Source organism: Anabrus simplex, chromosome 10 (genome assembly GCF_040414725.1).
Source record: "Anabrus simplex isolate iqAnaSimp1 chromosome 10, ASM4041472v1, whole genome shotgun sequence".
NCBI lineage: Eukaryota > Metazoa > Arthropoda > Insecta > Orthoptera > Tettigoniidae > Anabrus > Anabrus simplex.
Genome location: NC_090274.1, coordinates 71,777,001 through 71,799,854, shown reverse-complemented (window position 1 = coordinate 71,799,854; position 22,854 = coordinate 71,777,001). Strand labels below are relative to the sequence as shown.

General features: G+C 40.3%; 1 protein-coding gene across 1 annotated transcript in view; it reads right to left on the bottom strand.

Moving 5' to 3' along the window:
• Positions 1 to 22,854, bottom strand: part of LOC136881827 (neurogenic protein big brain) — a 342,022-nt gene that overhangs the window by 2,511 nt on the left and 316,657 nt on the right. Inside the window, exons 7-8 of the mRNA XM_068229338.1 lie at positions 9,118 to 9,226; positions 5,048 to 5,206 (exon numbers count right to left, since the gene is read on the bottom strand). Coding sequence (XP_068085439.1) covers positions 5,048 to 5,206; positions 9,118 to 9,226 — 268 coding nt within the window. The remainder of the gene's footprint in view (positions 1 to 5,047; positions 5,207 to 9,117; positions 9,227 to 22,854) is intronic.

Sequence of the window (22,854 nt, the reverse complement as noted above, 5' to 3'; positions counted from 1 at the left end):
GGTTGAATTCTTTGGACATATTTGAAGAATGGCCGACGACAGACTCACTAAGAAAATGTTTAACCATTTCAATGACAAATCTGCCAGAATTGAATATCATGGATCAAGACATCCATAACAGAACCACTTTCAGAAACAAGATACACACATTTGAGGGGTTCCTAAAGCCAGACAGTGACCAAGAAGAAACAACATTGGATGGCTGAATAGAAATAAGCTGTAAGCACCAGAATGGAGGAATACTGGCACCAAAGAAAACTGAAATCATGAAGAACTATTTACATGGTTCATAGCTGGCCAAAAAAGATTATGAATGAATGTATCAATTAGGTAGAACAATTGTTGTTGATTTATCCATTTATGTTATACAATCGATACGAACAGTGTTTGCAATTAAAATTGATTTTAAAATACAGGTTTTTAAGGACTATTCCTTACGCTTAAGCTTATGTGAGCTATCTTGTCTGGTATACAATGATTAAGAAAATTAAAGTCAGAGAAACCTAACACTACATATTCTTGCTTATATCAGTCAGAATTAAAATATACTTTTAAAAAAAAGCTTGTAACAAACAATCTGGACTTGGATCTTGATTTTGAAGAGACTACATATCTTGTGGAAACTTATACATTGCTAGTTGTCAGGTGTTATTAAAATGGGGCCTTAAAAATCATTCTTCACAATACGGGACTTCTCAAGTTGTTATTTATAAAATGGACCAAATATATCATTGTGAATGTTGGATATACTGTGCATGTAGTTTTTAAGTGACAGCCAACTGCATTTGAATCAGCTGTGGGGTGGAAACAAAAAGGGGACTTAAAAACTCTTCTCAGCAGTACTCTCTTTATGAAAATGTGTTTAGAGGAACTCTCAAACTTGACTGAATGTGGTGATAATATATTCCAAGATGATGACAGTTCACAAATCAAGAGTGACCACGAGGACATAGTCTAGTGTGTTATCTGCATATGAAGAGGAAAGTGTTGGAACAAACACAAAACACCTGGGACTCTCTGAACTGAAGGCCCCATTGCTGACAATTCAGCCAATGAGTCGGAAATTCTGCTAATACTTGGCAAAAAAATTAAGTTCTTCTCTACTCATATAATTTGGTAGGTTTTTTTTTTCCAGGACATAGAATAAATGACCCACAATGTGGTGAACAGCACAAATCAGGATCTGTAAAATGCCATGACCTATGCATAACAGAGATGGTGATTTAGGATGCTGAATGACTCTTACGATATTTATTATGATGTTATCTCACTTAGGGTGATGAATACCCAATATGTTTTAGAAAGAAACAGACAGCAAAATAATTTGTTTTTCTCACCAAGGTGCCAACTCCATGTCCCATCTTTCACAAAAAGTGTTTTAGTCAATGCTTAATGACAGACAAATATTGTTCAAACGATATTCCGATCATCTGTTTCAAAAGTGTGTCAACTCAAAAATGGTCGATTTTGAGTTATTTATATCATTTTCTTCCATTTTCAAGCTCTCTCTCATGAGCACTGCAATAAGTCATATCACTTAGCAAAACCAAAATAATTTTTTTTTAAATACTATAGAAATGTCCAAAATTTTGTTGAACTTTTCACAACTGCACCTTTTTGAAATATGGTAGTTTTGAAGAGGAAAAATATGTTATGTGTCATTTTTCTACAGTGGTTCGGAAGGATAAAAAATAAGAAGCTACCAAAGGAATGTCTGATTTTATAGTAGACACGTAAGTTTTCATATAACCATTGAACCAGACGATCGCTTTTAGTACAAACACAGCACGTAGGCATATGTTTGAACAGTAATGGGAACAATATATATAAGGTTGCCATACATATTGAAAAGGCAGGATTGTCTTGAATTTCAGCTTCAAAGATAATGTTGCACCTGGATTTTTAATTCTCCTGAAATTCTGCTATTAATGGGGAAGGGTGGGGTGGGGGGAATTAATGCTCCCCTCTATGCATATAATTTGGCAGGGTTTTCTGTTTTCAGTAAAAATTAAATTCAATCAGAATTTTATATATTAACTTTCTCTGTCTATGAGCACCGGAGAATGATTTCATCACCGCAGAGAGCACAGAATTTGTGATCTGCTTCCGAAGTCGCAAGAAGCTTGATTCTAAATCGATAGATATCGATTGATACTAACACTTCCTTTAAACTTTGTTATTTCTAGCTCTGTCTATGATCTTGAAGCTTGTATTTTCTCTTGTTAATCTCTTGAATAAGTAAATGAGGATATGTGTTGCTTGAGATGGATGGTTGCCAAGATGCAAAATCTCTTCTTTAGCCTCCATAAGTGGGTTACATTTTTTAAAAATTGATGTTATAAGAATTCTGAACAGGATAGTTGAAATTGGTTCAGTTTTATTTTTGTCTGATGATGATGATGCTTGATGTTTAAAGGGGCCCTACATCTAGATCATTGGCCCCTAATAGTACAAAATGTAATGAAAAGTTCAAAATCATCCACTGACCAGAATAATAAATGTGATGAAGAATGAATGGACGGGTATGAATCTAAAACAATAAGTAGATCCGACCCAGAAACTATCATAAACAATAGTATTACTGACCAATGGCTGCTTCTAAAGCACAATCCTGAATCGAGGATGCTTGTTGTCTAAAGGGGTCCAAAATCCAGATCAATGGTCCTCATAATGGTACTTATCGCTAGTAAAGTAGAACCATGGAATTTGTAATGCTGCGGTACTAATCAAAAGTAGCGTAGACTTGCGGTATTCCACACGTTATGGTACTACTCACAAGTATTGTACTTCCGCATAGATAACGCAAACTTATGCTGTTTCTCACATAATGGCGCCACTCAGAGGCAATGCAAACCCATGGTGTTCCTTGTTGTAGTGTCCTCCGCCTTGCAGCTATGCAACCCGCTCTCGCATCGAATCTCCGAGAATGTGTGTGGTGTATCCAGCTAGCGCGCTGACTCATGGCTTGTGACGTCAGCCAGCCCGTATAAATAGGAGGCCTGATTCCACAGCAGTGGACAGTCAGCTGTGTCCAATGATCAGCTCTACGCCGTAAGTCAGTCACGGAGGTACCCTCTTAAAAAAGTGAGCTGAATTCTGATCGGGAGATCTCACCCCAGGACTCACTACTGCCTCGCTATTTCCGCCTTCCTTGTAACTTTGCCCACACGTCGAGCATTCTGCTACACTGAAAGCACATGGACTTTGACTGAATATCAAGAAAACTGAGTACAAGGAGTGTGGTCGACAGAGAAATGAAGCCATTCAATAGATGGCCCAGATCTCAATAAAGTAGAACAGTTTAAGTATCTTGGTTCTTTGGCCAATGCCAAATCAGGTACCTGATTTATGCCTTGAGGTAGTACTATGACTGATGATGCTCTCAAAGGAGGGTGAAACTTGTCTCATATGGAAATAATGATAAATTCCTAACTGTTTAAAATTTCTAATGTATTGAATAGGTGACATAATAAACTAATTATCATCCTACATATATTCCAAGTGCACAAGTAAATGGGGCCTGGATGAATTGGTGACAAACTACTGGTGTTCTATGCAATCTTCGGATAGCAATTCACCTGAAGTCCAAGATTTACAAGACTGCCGTTTGCCCATTTGCTCTGTAAGGTTCTGAACGCTGGCCAGTAACAGCCAAGCACTAACAAGCACTTCAAGTCATGGAGATGTGCATACTTCACTTGTCACTTGGACTGACCCAGCTAGATCATGCCAGTGACACAGAAATCCGGAAAATCATGGGAGTTGCCCCGATCATAGTAAGATGCATGAGACCCAACTTTGGTGGTACGGCCACGTAATGCATAGAGAAGGTACATACATCTATTGTACAGGCAGCACTTTGCATTACGCCATCTGGAAATAAGCCACGTGGCCGGCCCAAGAAATGCCCTTCAAGAAGACATGCCCTATTTCATCTTGTTCCAACTGATGCGCCTAACAGAACCAAGTGGAGATTGGCCTGCACAACAGCGGACCCCATTCCATTGCGGGACAAACACTACAAAAATGATGATATAATAATAATTTCGTGTGGCTATTTCTAGCCGAGTGCAGCCCTTGTAAGGCAGACCCTCCAACGAAGGTGGGTGACATCTGCCATGTGTAGGTACCTGCGTGTTTTGTGGTGAAGGATAGTGTTATGTGTGGTGTGTGAGTTGCAGAGATGTTGGGGACAGCACAAACACCCAACCCCAGGGTCACTGAAATTAACCAATGAAAGTTAAAATCACTGACCCAGCATGGAATTGAACCCGGGACCCCCTGAACTGAAGGCCAGTACACTGACCATTCAGCCACCGAGTTGGACGAAAATGATGACGATCAATAGTCAATAGACTGATGAATGTGACTTAAATTTTAATGTTACAATATCATTTTGAAGACATCATTACCTGATGATTAAAAATGTTTTATGATTTCATAATCTGATGACTATGACTGGTACCCAAAAGGATAATGCAAATAATGTATACAAACTTAATGCAGTTTAATGTTATTTGTTTTTCTATTAATAAACTATCTTCAAGTATTGTCATTAATTATTTGTTTCTGCAATGTGAGGTTTATAATAATGTTATTTGCTTTACGTCCCACTAACTACTCTTTTACTGTTTTCGGAGACGCCGAGGTGCCGGAATTTAGTCCCGCAGGAGTTCTTTTACGTGCCAGTAAATCTACCGACACGAGGCTGACGTATTTGAGCATCTTCAAATACCACCGGACTGAGCCAGGATCGAACCTGCCAAGTTGGGGTCAGAAGGCCAGTGCCTTAACCGTCTGAGCCACTCAGCCCGGCAATGTGAGGTTTGAAAAGACACATGTAGACTTTGTGATCAAAATGTGCTGAACTTATATGGCAACCTGATGGAGCAGAGAATCCTGACAAAGATTTCAACATAACAAGCAAGAATTCAACCAAAGCATTAATTTATTGGAAAAGAGAACGAACCCTCCATGACAAGCTTTCATTACATAATTTGTGTTTAGATTTGGCAACAGAATGTTCTATGTAAAAGTGCACAGTTACCACTGGGAGATGCAGGAGTTGGAGGTCCAGGTTGGTTGACAGCTGGCCGGTACAGATCTGTGCCACGCAAGGTGTTGTAGGTAGAGCCGTGGAACTTGGGAGCGACAGGCTTATCCAACTCATCATAAGGATCTTCGTCTGAGTGGATACTAGAAGAATCTGTAACAAAATACTCAGTTTAGATACATAAAATCTAAGAAGAACCTACACACATTTACACCATGTGTTAGAAGTCTATATGATCAGATAATACAAAGGGAATCGTTCCTGACATAAGGTGAGAGATATAACTAGAGCCCGGAAGTTAGGCAAAATGCATTTTTATTTGGGTATTTATATCGTAGTCTCAAATACAGACAAACATGTTTCCGTACGTTTTTTATTTTGCCTCTTGTCTATTTTAGCTTCCATTCCTATTTGATAGTTTAATGCCTCTTTTGCCTCCTTTTGAGATGTTGCAGATATTTTCTGCTGTTATTTATTGAACCCAAAACTCTAGGAATTTAAAGGGTACATTATATATTAAAATATTAATCAATGAAAAAATAAAATATGATTCCAATGTACTGTGTTAATAATAAAGAAGGCAATTTTTTATTTTAACTTAATAGATAAAAGATAACATTTACACAAACAACATTAAACAAATCTCTACAGAAAATTCACTCCACAAGCCAAATGGTCGAGAGGGTTGTCAGGTCCCGTTTCTGCTACGTGGTGGTGCTTATTGCTTTAATAGGAAGAACAACTTGGTAATCGTCTTCTATTGACACTAATCAGAAGGAAAATGGAAGTGGTGTGACACTTCGAAAAATGAAGATATCGGCAAAAGAAAGAAAAGGGCCATGAAGGGGGTGAAAATTAAAAACCAAGGGAGTTTGGGTACGAAAGATAAGAGCGAAGAACCTGACACAAGTAAGTGGAAGCAACGCCAGACTCAGCTAGGGGAACCGTGGTTGCCAAACCATACTCCCAAGTTGAGAGCCCCTGATCCCCCTTTTAGTCGCCTGTTACAACAGGCAGGGGATACCGTAGATGTTATTCTATCATCATCACCCACAATAGGACTTAAGAATAAGTAGTAAAATGGGATGCAGACGTCCATTACTTAGCTTACATTAAACCATCTTTATTATTTTAGTGCCAATTTTTGTCATTATAAATGCCTATTTCAATTATTTTATTGTCTATTTCCTAAATTTTAAGTGCTTATTTGCCTGCCTATTTTAGTAAAAATAAATGCCCGAACTTCCGGGCTCTAGAGGTAACGTTTGCCCATAATCTAGTCCGTTATAGATCTGCTATTTGGAAGCAGAGACTGTACCTAAGCATAAGTAGGAAATCTTAAAAAAAGCTGGGAATCCAGTTCACGACTCTGGAAGAAAATATAATGGACATTTTAACAGATTCGATGACAATTTTAAATCATCATTTATACTACTCCTAAATGGTTGTTTAGTATTTCCTTTCTGTACAATAACTTTAATATTTTCAGTTATCATCGCCTAAATTGTAAAAAATCAGGATCCTTCTGGTCATTCACGGTTTGTGAACTGATGTCTTTTGAAAATAAAAAATATATATTGAGCTTTGGAAAGGGATTCTTTATTTTGGCTAAGTTATACGTGCAAACATTTTTATGTAGGTATCGTATTCCTGCAGTAAGAGAACTTGAAATCCTATTTATCACTCGACATTGTTGGTATAACAATGAATTATGCCGGAAAGAATCTACAAAGACATGATATGCGCTTTTGGGGTTATGCCGTGTCGAAAACACAAGGTGAGACATGAGATTACGTTTCACAGAGAACTTTGGGTTACGTGAACGAATCGTATCCACGAGATGTCATTGTAATTTTTGTCCTACATGAAGGATAATAATTGCTTCACGCAAATCAACAGTAAAATTTGCGGTGAAATAAATACCATTAGCCCATTACTAGATAAATATAGATGCGGTACGTAACTACGGCGATTATTTTGCTGTCTTCTGTGGCATTCCGCTTCATCGTGCCGTCTTTGTTTTCTTCTCGAGGTCCAGGGCTATCACCGACCAATGGAAGTGCTGTCTGAATTCTCAATATCTTTGTCCATCATGACTAGCGCGATTTCACCTTGTTTTCTTGACACGGCAAAAGCCCAAAAGCGTATTATTATGTCTACAATTATGGATAGTGAAAGCATCAATGTAAACCCAATTTTCTATTTTTGAAACATTATACTACATTTATACAGAATGTCCCAGGAGAAATGGTCAATATTCGGGGATATGACAGGAACGATCATTTTGAAACAAAAACGGCTTATGGACATATGCCCTATTCCGAATGTTTTCCTCCCCCTGTGGGTGGGGACGGTAGAATAACACCCACGGTATCCCCTGCCTGCCGTAAGAGGCGACTAAAAGGGGCCCGAGGGGCTCTGAACTTTGGAGCGTGGGTTGGCGACCACGGGGCCCTTAGCTAAGTCCTGGCTTTGCTTCCACTTACTTGTGCCAGGCTCCTCACTTTCATCTATCTTATCTGACCTCTCTTGATCAGTTCTTGTTCTTTTCCGACCCTGACGGTATTACGTATGGAGGCCTAGTGAGTCTTTCATTTCCACGCCCTTCGTGGCCTTTGTCATCCTTTGGTCGATACCTTCATTTTTCGAAGTGTCGGACCCCTTCCATTTTTTCTCTCTGATTAGTGTTATATAGAGGATAGTTGCCCAGTTGTACTTCCTCTTTGGTTTCCTACATTTAATGTAGGTACGGTACATTTGTTTTGGGCCTAATGGTGCGCACGCATGTGTTTTACCCACCCAACCTCTTTGTCGTTTTGAAATGTGTACAAGTTTTCCGCATGTAATGTTCGCCATACACGTGTTTACGGGACATTGATACGTGTGCTGGTAGTATGACTACGCTACACCATTTCAACAATGTGTTACTGTTCCTGCATAGGTTGTTGAACTTCACGTTCAGAAGAAAAATGGGAACTTGCAAGAATAGCTGTTTCACGCAATGAGCTGAAAACTCTGGTAAACACTTTACGATCAAGATTGTGATGTGTCCGAAAACGCCGACGGTATTTCTCGACAGCAGCAGAAGCGGCGGCAAAGGCGTGCTCGGTTCGCCCGGAAGGACGTGGGTTCGAATCCCCGTCAGGAAGTCGTAAAATTTAAGAAACGAGATTTCCACTTCCGGAGCTGCATATGGCCCTGAGGTTCACTCAGCCTACACCAAAAATGAGTACCAGGTTAATTTCTGGGGGCAACGGCGGCAGGGCGTAGAGCTAAACACTCTACCCCATCACGTGCCGAGGTTAACAATGGTGGAAACCTTTACCTTCCACTCCTCCAAGGGCCTTCATGGTCTGTACGGAGGTGACTTTGCTTTGCTGGCAGGAGCACTGCCATCACAGAAGCCGTAAACATACACCAAATCGGCATATTCTTCATTAGTGTAGATGTGTGGAATTTCAACCAGAGCGCGTACAGAGATAGTTAATCGATGATTCTATCCGATACATCTCAATCCCTCGCACTACTTCACTCACAACACATGGACAATTGCACTTTGAACGGGCTAGTTAAATGGCAAAAAGACATCCTGAGCAAAGAGGGAGGTTAGGTCACTAGCCCAAAAACAAATGTACATTAAATGTTTTTTGCTTCAAATTATAGTTCCTGTCATACCCCTTAATACTGACCATTCCTCCTGGAATATCTTGTATAGATTAGGGGCCTACCACTTATCCGTCTAAATAAAACTCCTGCGACTAAACTACGATCTCACATTTCAGTTTCTCTTCTCTGGAAGAATTTCCTCTTTAGACCTTAAGACCACACACTTCACATCAAATCAGTTTAGTTCTCAAAGACGGTTATGTTAGATGACAATAGGGAACAAACACATGGGCACAAAAATTACTTGGCTATACCTCACTCAGATGTATGTGCAATTATTTAGCGGTGCCTGGTACAGAGCAGCTCGGGACTTATAGGCTGAAATAACAACGAACCAAGTTATACGTCTCAAATTATTAAGAGATATTGAGATGGGTACGAGATGTAAGTGGTCTCACCTCCATCGATGGAGTCCTTGGGCTGCCTCATGTGACGACGAGGGTTAAAGATGAACTCGTAGATAAGCCCAGCTACCATACCACCCAACAATGGACCAAACCAATATACCTGGAAAGAAATAATACTAATTAAGGCACGGATGTTGATGACATAGAGAATATTTAAAAATGCATTTAGAATGACTTTATTAAATGACCTAAAAAATAAGGAAATGGATTATAAAAATGTAAAAAGTGATGTTAAAATTTAATGTTTAAAATCCCTTCAGAAAAATAATAGACTGAACAAAACTTACAAAGTACACAATATAGACCTTTTATTTGGAGGCTGTTCGAAGACAGAGAATACACTCAATATAATGAATATTGGTTGAAAAAAAGTTTGAAAAGTATTTGAAATAATAAAAGATGATTTGTGAAATTAAGATCTACAAAACACATTTTAAAAAATATAAGAGACAACTTGAGAAATTATTTATAAAAAAATATAAATATGATTCAGAAATAAAGACTCGAAAGAACAAGAATAAGACTTCTTAATATTGTATTGAAATGTTTTATTTCAATATTTGCATTAACTACTAGTTAAGGGTTTCAGACGTAATTTCATAAAATACGAGTACCCGTGAGGTACCGTAATATGGTAACATAACAAAACGGATAAAATGACCTAAAGAGACAAAAATCTCCAAAATATGACCGAAAAGTTCTCCAAAATCAAAGAAAATACTCTTAAAATATGCAAAAACCAAAAATGCAAATAATACAAAATAAAAAGTATATATATTTGTAATTGAGGAAAGCAACGGGAAACTACCTCACTCCTCATTTCCCTAGTACGCCTCTTCAGTGAAGCGTAGGCTATCCTTGATAGCTTTCAGTGGAACTGTGGAGGATCAAACCAGCCTTCGGGCTGTATACCCAACATACATGCATACATACATACATATTTGTAATGGAGGTGCCATGAACAGAGTTATATTTGGAGCATTGCACCTGACCACTGAATAAAAATATAACATGTCGGACATCCGGGCAATAATAATAATAATAATAATAATAATAATAATAATAATAATAATAATAATAATAATAATAATAATACTTAAGGTTCGGAAGTTTGACCTAAACAAGTACAAAATATGCAAGCAAATATGCCCTAAAACTAGCTAAATATGACATAAAAACTAGCCAAATGTGACCTAATCTCCCCCTGTGGATGGGGGCGGTAGAATAACACCCACGGTATCCCCCGTCTGTCGTAAGAGGCGACTAAAATAGGCCCCCAGGGGCTCTGAACTTTGGAGCGTGGGTTGGTGACCAAGGGGCCCTTAGCTGAGCCTTAGCATTGCTTCCACTTACTTGTGCCGGGCTCCTCACTTTCATCTATCCTATCCGACCTTCCTTGGTCAACTCTTGTTCTTTTCCGATCCCGACGCTATTAGGTTTGCGAGGGCTAGGGAGTCATTAATTTTCACGCCCTTCGTGGCTCTTGTCTTCCTTTGGCTGATACCTTCATTTTTCGAGGAGTCGGATCCCTTCCATTTTTTCCCCCTGATTACTGTTATATAGAGGATGGTTGCCTAGTTGTACTTCCTCTTAAAACAATAATCACCACCACCACCTGTGACCTAATCAAAGTGAAATATGACATAAAAACTAGCTAAATGTGACCTAATCAAAGTGAAATATGATATAAAAACTAGCTAAATGTAGCCTAAAAGGTAAAACATGACATAAAAACTAGCTAAATATGACCTAAAAGGTAAAAATATAACATTAAAAACGAGCTAAATGTGACATAAACTAGCTCAATGTGCTATAAAACCAGCTAAATATTCCCTAAAACTAGCTACACGTGCCCTAAAACTAGCTAAATACGGCAGAAAACTAGCTAAATACGCCGTGAAACAAGCTAAATACGTCCTAAAAGGTAAACTATGACATTAAAAACTAGCTAACTATACCTAACATTAGCTAAATATGTTCTAAAACGAGTTAAATATGACAAAACTATCCAAACATGCCCTAAACTAGCAAAATACTCCCTAAAACTACCTAAATATTACAAAACTAGCAAAACATGCCCTAAAACTAGCTAAATATAACAAAGACTAGCTAAATAGCCCTAAAACTAGCTAAATATTACAAACATTTTAGGGATAGGTAGCGAGTGTTAAGAGTATTACTAACATACGTGTCAAAAAGTGATAAGCGATAACACAGCAAACTGTTCATATCCTATAGCATGTGAATTTCACGAAAATATTCAGGCGTAATTTATCTTACCATGGAATCTGTCCCTCATGTTGGAAAAATTGTGCTAACTCGTCTCATCGCTTTCGCCGATGAGCTTGTAACTGTCCGTCTGTTTCATGATCTAATGTCCCAGGTGTCAGGGCTTCGTCTTAAGAAATTGTGTAGATGAGTCACTGCCATCACAATCAATCCAGCCCTCTCAGGCTGTAGCAGCATTGGCTTTCGAAGCACTCGAAAGACAGCCGACACAATACCGAACACATGTTCCACCACTACGTGCTCGGCACAGTCGATAATTGAAACGCCGTTCTAATGAATACTTCGTTTCCGTTTGGTTGCATAATGCAAATAAATATAGGCTGCTGCAGCTACAGTGGCCACAGAAAGTATTCGTACACCTACGGAATGTGATGGAACGGCATACGAGCTGAAGTTAGATTTATAAATGGCATAACGACAGACATCAGATATACACGCTGAACATGCAGATCGTTTAAAAATGTAACATGATCGGTACGATAATGTATACAGACGGCAGATCGTACCGCCAAGAAAGTATTCGTACAGTGCGGATGTACTGTCTTTGTGATTGGTTAAACCAGTTGTCGCACAGGTTTACGCCGCTGTGCCTGCAGGAGGGGTTGTTACCTCATCAGTCATCACTGTGCTGTCGTTGCACAAAGTTATTTAGTATGGGGCGAAAGAAGAGAGAACTTTCAGTGAGTCAACGAGAGAATATCGTGTTACTGTATAAACAAGGTAAAAGTTAACGTCAAATTGGAAAACAGCTGGACAATAGCTATACTACGATGAGTTCAATAGTTAATAAATACAAGCACAGGAAAAAAAAAAAAAAAAGAAAAAAAAACAGAACTGGTCGTCCAAAATTGCTGACAGTACGGGAGCGACGCATTATTGTGCATTCGGCACGAAAGGAACCGTTCCAGAGTGCTGTATCCATTGCTACAGAACTCGCTTCAAGGTCCAACAAAACGGTGAGTGTGCAAACTATAAGGAATGTATTGCACAGTGCGAACTTGCGTAGTAGATGTCCACGAAAGAAGCCGCTTATAAGTGAAAGAAATAGGCAGAAGCGCCTACAGTTCGCGAAAGAGTATTTTGAAACGACAATAGACGTTTGGAACACCGTTATTTTTTCTGATGAAGCGAAGTTTACACAGTTTGGAACTGGTAGGACCAGCAAGGTATGGCGGAAGCCAATCACCGAACTTGAACCTCAACATGTAATCCCCACGATAAAACACGGAGGAGCGAGTGTGATGGTTTGGGGCTGCATGGCTGCGAATGGAGTGGGAAACCTGGCATTTATTGATGGTATTATGGATGCCAGGAAGTACATAGATGTGTTGCGCCATAATTTAAGCAGCAGTGCACACAAGTTTCATCTGGGAGGAGTCTTTCACTTCCAACAGGACAATGATCCTAAGCATTGTGCCATGATAACCCGTGAATGGCTGTTGTACAATGCTCCAAGAAGACTTCTCACTCCATCGCAGAGTCCAGATCTCAATCCCATAGAGAACCTGTGGGATCATTTAGACAAAGAAGTGCAAAGTGCAATCCTACTAGTAAAGAACATCTTAAAGAGATACTCTCAGATGCATGGTCCAACATATCTGAAGAGTACACCAAACGTTTAGTTAACTCAATGCCAAGACGTCTGGAACAGGTCATCAAAGCTAAAGGCATTCATACAAAGTTTTTTTTTTTTTGCTAGGGGCTTTACGTCGCACCGACACAGATAGGTCTTATGGCGACGATGGGATAGGAAAGGCCTAGGAGTTGGAAGGAAGCGGCCGTGGCCTTAATTAAGGTACAGCCCCAGCATTTGCTTGGTGTGAAAATGGGAAACCACATACAAAGTATTAAGACTGTGTTTGAACAAATGACTTCGGCAAGAGTTTTAATTATCTAGTAGTGTACGAATACTTTTGGTTGTGTTAAAAGACGAGTTTCTTTGTTTATTACGTTGAGCGCTGTAAATCTCACAGCAAATGTACAGCTAGGTGTCTTTTCTTTATGCATATGTCTCAGTGGATGTCTTTATATTACCTCATGGTGCTTAATACACAAAGTATACATTAAAATGTTGGTGTACGAATACTTTCTGTGGCTACTGTATGTCCATCTTTCAAAGCTGCACTGTCTCAACTGGCGGAACGCTGGTAGGTTACGCGTTACGACCTGCAACGCGGGGTAGAAAAGTTTACCTCCCAACCACGGTGCGTAACATTGCCCTGTTCAACCTTGGCGCGCGATACGGTTACGTTACAGAGTTAGACGCGCATGTCTGTACCCGCCTTAATGAGTGTCATAAAATGTAAGATGATGGGGCAGAACAAAAATGTGGCAGTTTTTTGTGGGCTTCAGAAAGGCATATGACTCCACTGAGAGGAATACCATGATGGGAGTTCTAGAAGAGTTCGGATTAGACAACAAGACAATAAAGTTAATTAGGCAGCCAATCAGCAACACTTACTCCAAAGTAAAGTTCAGGGGGGAAGATCTCTGGGCCCTTCAAAATCAAAACTGGTGTAAGGAGATAGACTGTTACCAATCATGTTCAACTGTGTTCTGGTAAAAGTCGTTAGGAATGGAAGAAGGGAATTCCTAACACAGTGTCTTTCAAGACTGGGAGAGGTAAGGAGAGTGTAAGTAGGCCTATAGATTGTTTGGCATTCGCTGATGATATAGTGATACTCACCAACAATATAGCAACAGCTAAAAAAAAAAAAATTAAAAAAATCAGTTGATAGCAAAGAAGACTGAAATTTGTAAATTTATTTTGAGAAAACTGCGTTCATGACTAACAACAAAGAGGCCCTTCACTTGTTACAGTAAGTTAGGAGACGAAGAAATAAGAAGAGTTAAGAGCTTTAAGTATTTGGGAGAAATATTACAGGAGAATGGGTCGGAAAAGAATACTATTAAGGAGCGGAAAAAAAAAGGTAATAGCAATTCAACTGACGAGGCGTGCTAGGGAAATGAGGAGTGAGGTAGTTTCCCGTTGCTTTCCTCACCGAGCCAGAGTTGCTATTACATATCAGTCTGCCAAGCCCACTGAATTGCATGCACCGTCTGACCCTATTGACCCTATGAGCAACATTTTCACACCATTCATGGCAGGGACTGGCTGCGTAAGGAATGGCATTACTAGCATCACTCATACCTCAGCCACTTTCATATTGTCAAAGCCAAGGATAAGACAGAGACAGATCTATGAAAGTAACAAAATTGCTCTAGCCTATACCAGAAGACATAGTGCAATGCAAACACTAGGTCCTGCCAGCAAAGGCATAATTCTATCTTATGAAGCTAAATTGAGGCATTTAGACACTTGTTAAACCTGAGTGCCTTTATCCAGTGGAAACATTAGATATGATTGGAAAAGGTGAGCTTGAAATATCCGGAATAGAGGAAAATTCTTAAGTCCAAACATAAAAAATGCGGAGAGGAGCCTCAAATCTAACAAAGAATTGTATCAAAGAACAGAAGGAGTGATTAAATTGATGAGGGAGAGAAGGTTACAGTTCTATTAACACTTGTTGAGGATGGACAATAACCGACTAACGAAGGGAATGTTTGAATTCCTCAGTAAGAAGAAGACAAGAGCTGAAAAGGTTTTGAGAAGTGAGGTTGGACTTGATGAAGATGGGAGTTCCAGAACATTATATCATGTACAGAAATAGATTTAGACAGGATCCTTAAGCCTAGGATAATATGTTATATCTTGTTACAAAACAGTCAATGAATACCACCAAACAGTCATGACTCATGACATTAAGGGGGAATTCTTTTCCTGTATATTTCCCGAACAAGTAACAGCTATTTTTTTTCCTTCCTGTTGTGTTGGTGAACATCATGCGCTCCCTCGTGAATGTTCAGCGACCAGGATAATCTTCTCTGCCCCGGTCCACGTTTAAAGAAGACCAAACTCTGGAAACTGTTGGAAGTGCTGAAGTCAAGATGACTCATACAAATTTGCTCAGCAGTTTAATTGGTATAATAATTAAGAGAACGCTGGTATTTGTGTGAGAATTACAGCTGTTTGACCCTCTCTCGACAGCTGTAACTTGTGTACAAAAAGTGGTGTGAGAACCGGGCATGCCGACTGCAAGACTCGGCAAAGCACAGGATATGCAAACAAAAAGAATCTATCAAAATACTTTTTTTTTTGACAGGACTTTGTTTCACCGATGAAATCATAACTTTAAAATATTTCTTGTACTTGCAGCTCTCCAAGTCATTTCTATCGCATAAAATGTAGTGAACTCTCCGTTCTGTGTATATGACGGGAATATTATTGCAGACAATAACCATCTGTTCTCCGCCTGCTGTAGATTTCGGAAAAAGAAAGAAAAAAAAAAGCACGAAACCTTCATAAAATCACTATGCAAACTTCAACAGCTGTTCCCAATATCGATATCTGCACTTCTAGCTTTACAAGACGGAGATATTTACCTGGCAATAATCCAATATATCAGGGATACTCAGGCCCCGATTTACAAATGGGCGGCCGGCGGAACGAGTAATTATGGCCTGCGTAATTACGTCTTAAATTCAATACACTCAAATTAATTTTACATTCCACAAATTATTCCAATTATATTATTAGCCTATATAAAACACTTTCAACTATTCTAACTTTAAAACCTGAATTTAATCTATATATTTAAATTTTATGAAGAAAATGTGTCTTATTTCTAAAATTATTTACTTACATACAAACTATCAAACTGAACCAACGGCTTTTTAAATAAAAATAGAAACAGCCCAATTCTTATTTGGCTGTTACTTTTATTTGGCTTGATAAGTTTAATTATGAGAATTAACTGTATTTGTATAATGTGCTGTTTTAAAACTCATAATCTTGAAAATTGTAATATTTAATTTGTAAACAGTTATTTTTTAGAGGAACAGGAAAACGAGCAAAGAGGGGGTGGGGGGCTGCTAAATATTGTTTGCCCAGGGCGTAACTACTTGAAATCGGAGCCTGGAGATACTCGTCTGGAAATCGGATTTAATATGTTATAAACTGTTCCGTCGTGTAAGCGTGTGTTTTTGAACATTATTATTTTGTAGACTATGGTGTGACTGTGATGTTTCTTTTACAGGCAGTAGCTAATATAGACCTTCTGTTTTGGGGTTTTCTTTTGCAGATCTTCTACAAAAGCAATTTCATCATGTTACTATAAACTTAGAACCACATGTATAGTCTAATAAATAAATAGCTGGGCTGAGTGGCTCAGACGGTTGAGGCGCTGGCCTTCTGACCCCTACTTGGTAGGTTCTATCCTGGCTCAGTCTCGTGTCGGTAGATTTACTGACACGTAAAAGAACTCCTGCGGGACAAAATTCCGGCACCTCGGCGTCTCCGAAAACCTTCAGAAATAGTTAGTGAGGCGTAAAGCAACTAACATTATTATAAATAAATAAATAAATAGCAAGTCTCATTCTGCCATCAAATGATGCCAAATAATGTTATTATACCAACTGCAGTGACCATTCCAAAGAAATCATCTGCTAATTTAAGAAGGGTAGAGAGACTCGAGAATCAATCCTAGTTTTATGAATGATTACAGAGAAACGACTATGAAAAGATCTTGGTACATTCATTGCTTTCGTAGATCTGGAGAAGACATTTGATAAGGCTGAGTGGGATAAACTATTCGTGGTGTTGAAATAACTGGGTGTCAAGTAGGGTCTACAAGGACACAAGGACTATTTGGAAGTTGTATGAAGACACGATAGCTGTTATACAATGTAGAGATTCCACAACAGAGGCCAACATTAAGCAATGAGTTCGGCAAGGTTGTTCGCTCTCACCAATTCTTTTAATGCATACATCCAAAAAACAATAGATGAAATAAATGATAATTTGCCAATGACTAGAGGTCTCAAGATTCAAGGAGAAAGAATTTCTATGCTTCGCTTTGCAGATGATATCGCAGTCCTGGCAGAAAATGAAGATGATCTGACTTATACATTAGCAGAAATGGAATCTATCTTCAACAAATATAACATGAAGATCAACAAAATGAAAACCAAAGTCCTTAGACTGTCTGTAGCCGGCAGTATAAACCTCCTCGTTGGCAAATGTACAGGAGTTCACTTATCTTGGTATCAAAATAACAGCAGATGGAAGAAGTAGAAGAGAAATAGTCAGCCGCATTAACCAAGCCAAAATAGCGTTCAACAAAAAAAGGAAAGATCTTTACATGCAAAAACATTAGTATGAGCCTCAAGAAACGTCTTGTGAAGATATGTGTGTTGAGCATGCTGTTGTACGGTAGTGAAACCTGGACTCTTAGCTTGGCTGATAAGCCTTTGAAGTATGATGCTATAGGAACATACCGAAAATTCCATGGGTGGACAAAATCACTAATGAAGAAACGCTAAAAAGGATTGGAGAGAAGCCATGTTTATGGAATATGCTTACTCACCGAAGAGACAATTGGATTGGACATATCTTGAGGCATGAAAGTCTTCTGCATACAATACTGGAGGGCAGTGTGAAAGGAAAGAACTGCAGAGGTAGATCACGACTGGGGATGTATAAAACAAATCATTCACGACAAGGGTTGTGATAGTTACTTGGACTTGAAGAGACTAACCACAGAACGGAGTTCATGGAAAGCCACTACAAATCAATCTTCGGATTGAACACCACAGAAGAAGACCAACTACAGTAATATCTCATATTTGTTCCAACAAACAGTTCCGAACCGGATATGAACTAGTTCCGGTTTTTCTTAATGTGCTTGCGCGACTCGAACAATTCTAGGACATTCTTGGCAATTTTCTTCTTCTTCTTCTTCTTCTTCTTCTTCTTCTTCTTCTTCTTATTATTATTATTATTATTATTATTATTATTATTATTATTATTATTATTATTATTATTATTATTATTATTATTCTAGTGCCTTCTCCATTACTGAATGGCCGAAATCACAGTGAAATCTGTACGATGTTCGGCTGTCCTCATCAGTCTACTAGAATCTACTCCTGTCCAGTCCCGAAGGTTCCTCACCCAAGACTGTTTCCTTCGAGCGCGACCTCTACGCCCATCAATTTTACCCTGCATGATCGATTTTAGTAGGTTGTACTTTCATCATAATATGGCTGCCCCGTGGTGTAGGGGTAGCGTGCCTGCCTCTTACCCGAAGGCCCCGGGTTCGATTCCCGGCCAGGTCAGGGATTTTTACCTGGACCTGAGGGCTGGTTCGAGGTCCACTCAGCCTACGTGATTAGAATTGAGGAGCTATCTGACGGTGAGATAGCGGCCCCGGTCTAGAAACCCAAGAATAACGGCCGAGAGGATTCGTCGTGCTGACCACACGACACCTTGTAATCGCTTGGTAGGCCAAGGCCCTTCAAGGGCTGTAATGCCATGGGGTTTGGTTTGGTTTGGTTCTTTTCTTGACTGTACACATCAACTTTCGTTCCCTTCTCATGCGCTTGAGTATGGTAGCATTGGAGACGTATCCATGAGATCCGTAACATCCTTCGGCGGGACGAAGTGTTTACAGTGCACTATGTATTCTGGTATAGGTTAGAGCAATTTTGTTACTTTCATTGATCTGTCTCTGTTTGATACTTGACTTTGCCAATATGAAAGTGACTGTGGTATGAGCGATGCTAGTATTGCCATTTCTTATGCAGCCAGTCCCTCCTATGAATGGTGTGAAACTGTTGCTCATAGGGTAGGTTGGTGCATTTCAGTGGGCTTGGCAGACTGATATGTAATAGCAACTTCTGGTTCGGCGAGGAAAGCAACGGGAAACTACATCACTCCTCATTTCTCTAGTACACCTCTTCAATGATGCCTAGGCCATCTATAACAGATGATGGTGGAGCTGTTGAGGATCCAGCTAGCCTTCGGGCTGATGACTAAACATACATACATACATGGTGTTACATTTCAAGAGTCCATGTTTCAGCGCCGTAAAGAAGCAGTGATATAGGCTACATAGCATCTGACGAAGTTGTGACGTGTCACCGAGTTGAGGCTTCTGTCACATAGTCATTTTCAGAAAGCTAGTACGAGCCATTTGTATTCGTCCAAGTTCTCAATCATCCAGTTGCTAAGGCACTTAAACTTCCGTAGCTGTTCAACTTGTTCCCCATAAGTGTTCATAAGAATGGGCGTGTTACGAGTTCTTTGTCTTGTCGGTGTTAATTCTGATCCATCTACTAGGATTCTGCCTACCAGACGCTGAAGACCTTCAGTACTGTCATCTGCGCACCCCAGATAACCGGGGGAGTTGGCCGTGCGGTTAGGGGCGCACAGCTGAGAGCTTGCATCCGAGAGACAGTGGGTTCCAGCTCCACTGTCGGCAGCCCTTAAGATGGTTTTCCGTGGTTTCCCATTTTCACACCAGGCAAATACTGGGGCTGTTCCTTAATTAAGGCCACGGACGATTCCTTCCCACTCCTAGCCCTTTCCTATCCCATCGTCGCCAATAAGACGTAAAGCAAGTTGTTGTACCTCAGATTGTTGATCAACCTACTGTTAACTTTTACTCCATCTTCCGCTTCTTGAAGAGCAGCTCGTCTAATCAGAGTACAGATTAATACAGAGATAATACACATCCTAACCGAACTCCCTGTTTGATCCTGGTAGCGTGAGTCTCTGAGTCTCCAATTCTCACGGAAGCTTCTTGATGTTCATACAGCCTGTTGACGAATGTAAGATCTTCACTACCTATACCTATTGTGTTCAGAATTCACAGGAGTTCACAACGTTTGACACAATCGAATGCTCGGGCGTAATCTTTAGACTGGTCTCTACAATTTTGTAAAAGTATCGTTAGGCACAAGGCCTCACGTGTTCTAGAGCTCTTACGGAAACCGAATTGTTCGTCACCTAGCCTATGTCCATTTCGCATATTTTATGAATCCTGAAATATGTTATCTTCAGAATGCCGGTCCCGTCGTGTAGGGGTAGCGTGCCTGACTCTTACCCGATTCCCGGCCAGGCCAGGGATTTTTACCTGAATCTGAGGGCTAGTTCGAGGTCCACTCATCCTACGTGATTAGAATTGAGGAGCTGTCTGACGGTGAGATAGCGGCCCCGGTTTAGAAAGCCGAGAGAATCCGTCGTGCTGACCACACGACACCTCGTAATCTGTAGGCCTTCAAGCTGAGCAGCGGTCGCTTGGTAGGCCAAGGCCCTTCAGGGCTGTAGTACCATGGGGTTTGGGGGAAGGGTTATCTTTAGAAATAATTTAAGAAGTTGACTCATGGGACTAATGATCCTACATCTGGTAAGGCCTAAAGATAAAATTGCAAAATGACCTTTCTTCTAGCGTATGGTTTAATTGCCGCGAGTGCCCGAGGACATGTTCGGTTCACCAGTTCTGTAGCTGCTTTTTCCGCTACACCCCATGGGGCTGAACTACATGTACCGCTGTGTGAGGGTGTAACTAATATTGGTAGACAAGTGAAATCGTTAAAAGGTTAACATGTGAAGTGTTTACCAGACGACACGAACAATGTTCCTAGACAGAACAGAACAAAAACACTTCATTTCTCAGAGACAACTTCCTGTGGAGCTCACCAATCTAAATTTACCCTCTCTAATTTTATCTTTCGTGAGATTTTTTGTGCAGTTTGGTGTTTGGGCTGCAGCCAACTTGGTATCGTTCACCTGACAATGCATCACAATCAGCGAGACAGAAGAAAGATCTGAGAAGAGCAACGGAGTGTGGATCGTCTACTTTCAAGCTACCGTATCATCGAAACTGAAAAGAAAGCTAACAAGGGAAGCTCGCGTCTTTTCCGCTCCTGCTATTTATGAAACTGAGTAATGCGTGAACTGAGGTAAAAGACACATCCGTGAAGTAATACAGGTTTTGGAGTTCTTTGTATCTTGAGTTACTGAACTCCTCTCAGCAGTTAGGAAGCCTGAAAGCATCTTTTGGTAAAATACATGTATTTATTTATGTGTGTATGTACGAGGGCTGTGAGTTTTGATTCGGGAGATAATGGGTTCGAACCCCACTGCCGGCAGCCCTGAAGATGATTTTCCTTGGTTTCCCATTTTCACACCAGACAACGTACCTTAATTAAGGCCACGGCCACTTTCTCCCCACTCCTAGCCCTTTCCTGTCCCATTGTCGTCGTAAGACCTATCTGTGTCGGTGCGACCTAAAGCGAATTTTTAAAAAAGTTGAGTATTCAGCCCGAAGGCTAGTTTGATCCTCCACAAGTCCGCCAACAACTGTCAAAGATGGCCAAAGCGTTACTGAAGAGGCACATTCGGGACATAAGTTGTGCTGTAGTTTCCCGTTGCTTTCCTCATAGGACCAGAGGTTGCTATTACATATCAGTATGCCAAACCCACTGAAATCCATGCACTAACCGACACTATTAGAGACTATTTCACACCATTCACAACAGAGGCCGGCGCATGAAAAATGACACCGCTCTATACTCCAGGCACTTCCATATCAATCATCAATCATCTGCATTTAGGGCCGCCGCCCAGGTGGCAGATTCCCTACCAGTTGTTTACCTATTTAGCTTATTCTTAAACATTATTGAAGAACTTGGTAATTTATCGAATTCATGTTATTTATCGCATGGTTTTTAGTGGCGGGAGTGTCCGAGGACATGTTCGGCTCGTCTGGTGTAGGTCTTTCTATTTCACTCCCATAGGCGACCTGCGCATATGGATGTAGGATGATGATGAATGATGAGGGAGGGATAGGGCGAAACCCGGTGCCGGCACATAGCCTACTCCTGTCGAATAGCACCAAGCGATCTGCTCAAGGCTTAAAGTCTCCATCCGACGGACGAATCGCCATTAACAGTGTCATATACCATCATTCCATATGAGAGGTTTGGAATTTAATCCAGGCTTTTGGCATGCAACCTAGTGATTAGAAATTGTATACCACCGCCTCTACTACCCTGCCGGTCAATATTATGATGGTGATTATTTTTCGATCAACGGGACTCGAACCGGCAATCACAGTGTCAGACTTAACGATCATTTATCGAACAGTTCCAATCCGTTACTCCTCGTCGTATAAATGAATATTTGCCCCACTTTGTCCCCATAGAAATAATGTGGCCCTCGAGCCCTTGCAATAGACATTAATTGTTTTGTAAATATCAGGAAGCTGCAGTGCAATATAACTGTGATGAAAATTCTTTTATGGTGTGAACATTTTGTGTTCTTCAGCCACATTACTGTCAAGTGTCCATGGCTAAATGGTTAGCGTGCTGGCCTTTCGTCACAGGGGTCCTGGGTTCGATTTCCTGCAGGGTCGGGAATTTTAACCATAATTGGTTAATATCGCTGGCACGGGGGCTGGGTGTATGTGTTGTCTTCATCGTCCTTCATCCTCATCACGACGCGCAGGTCGCCTACGGGTGTCAAATCAAAAGACCTGCATCTGGCGAGCCGAACTTATCCTAGGACACCTCCGGCACTAATAGCCATACGCTATT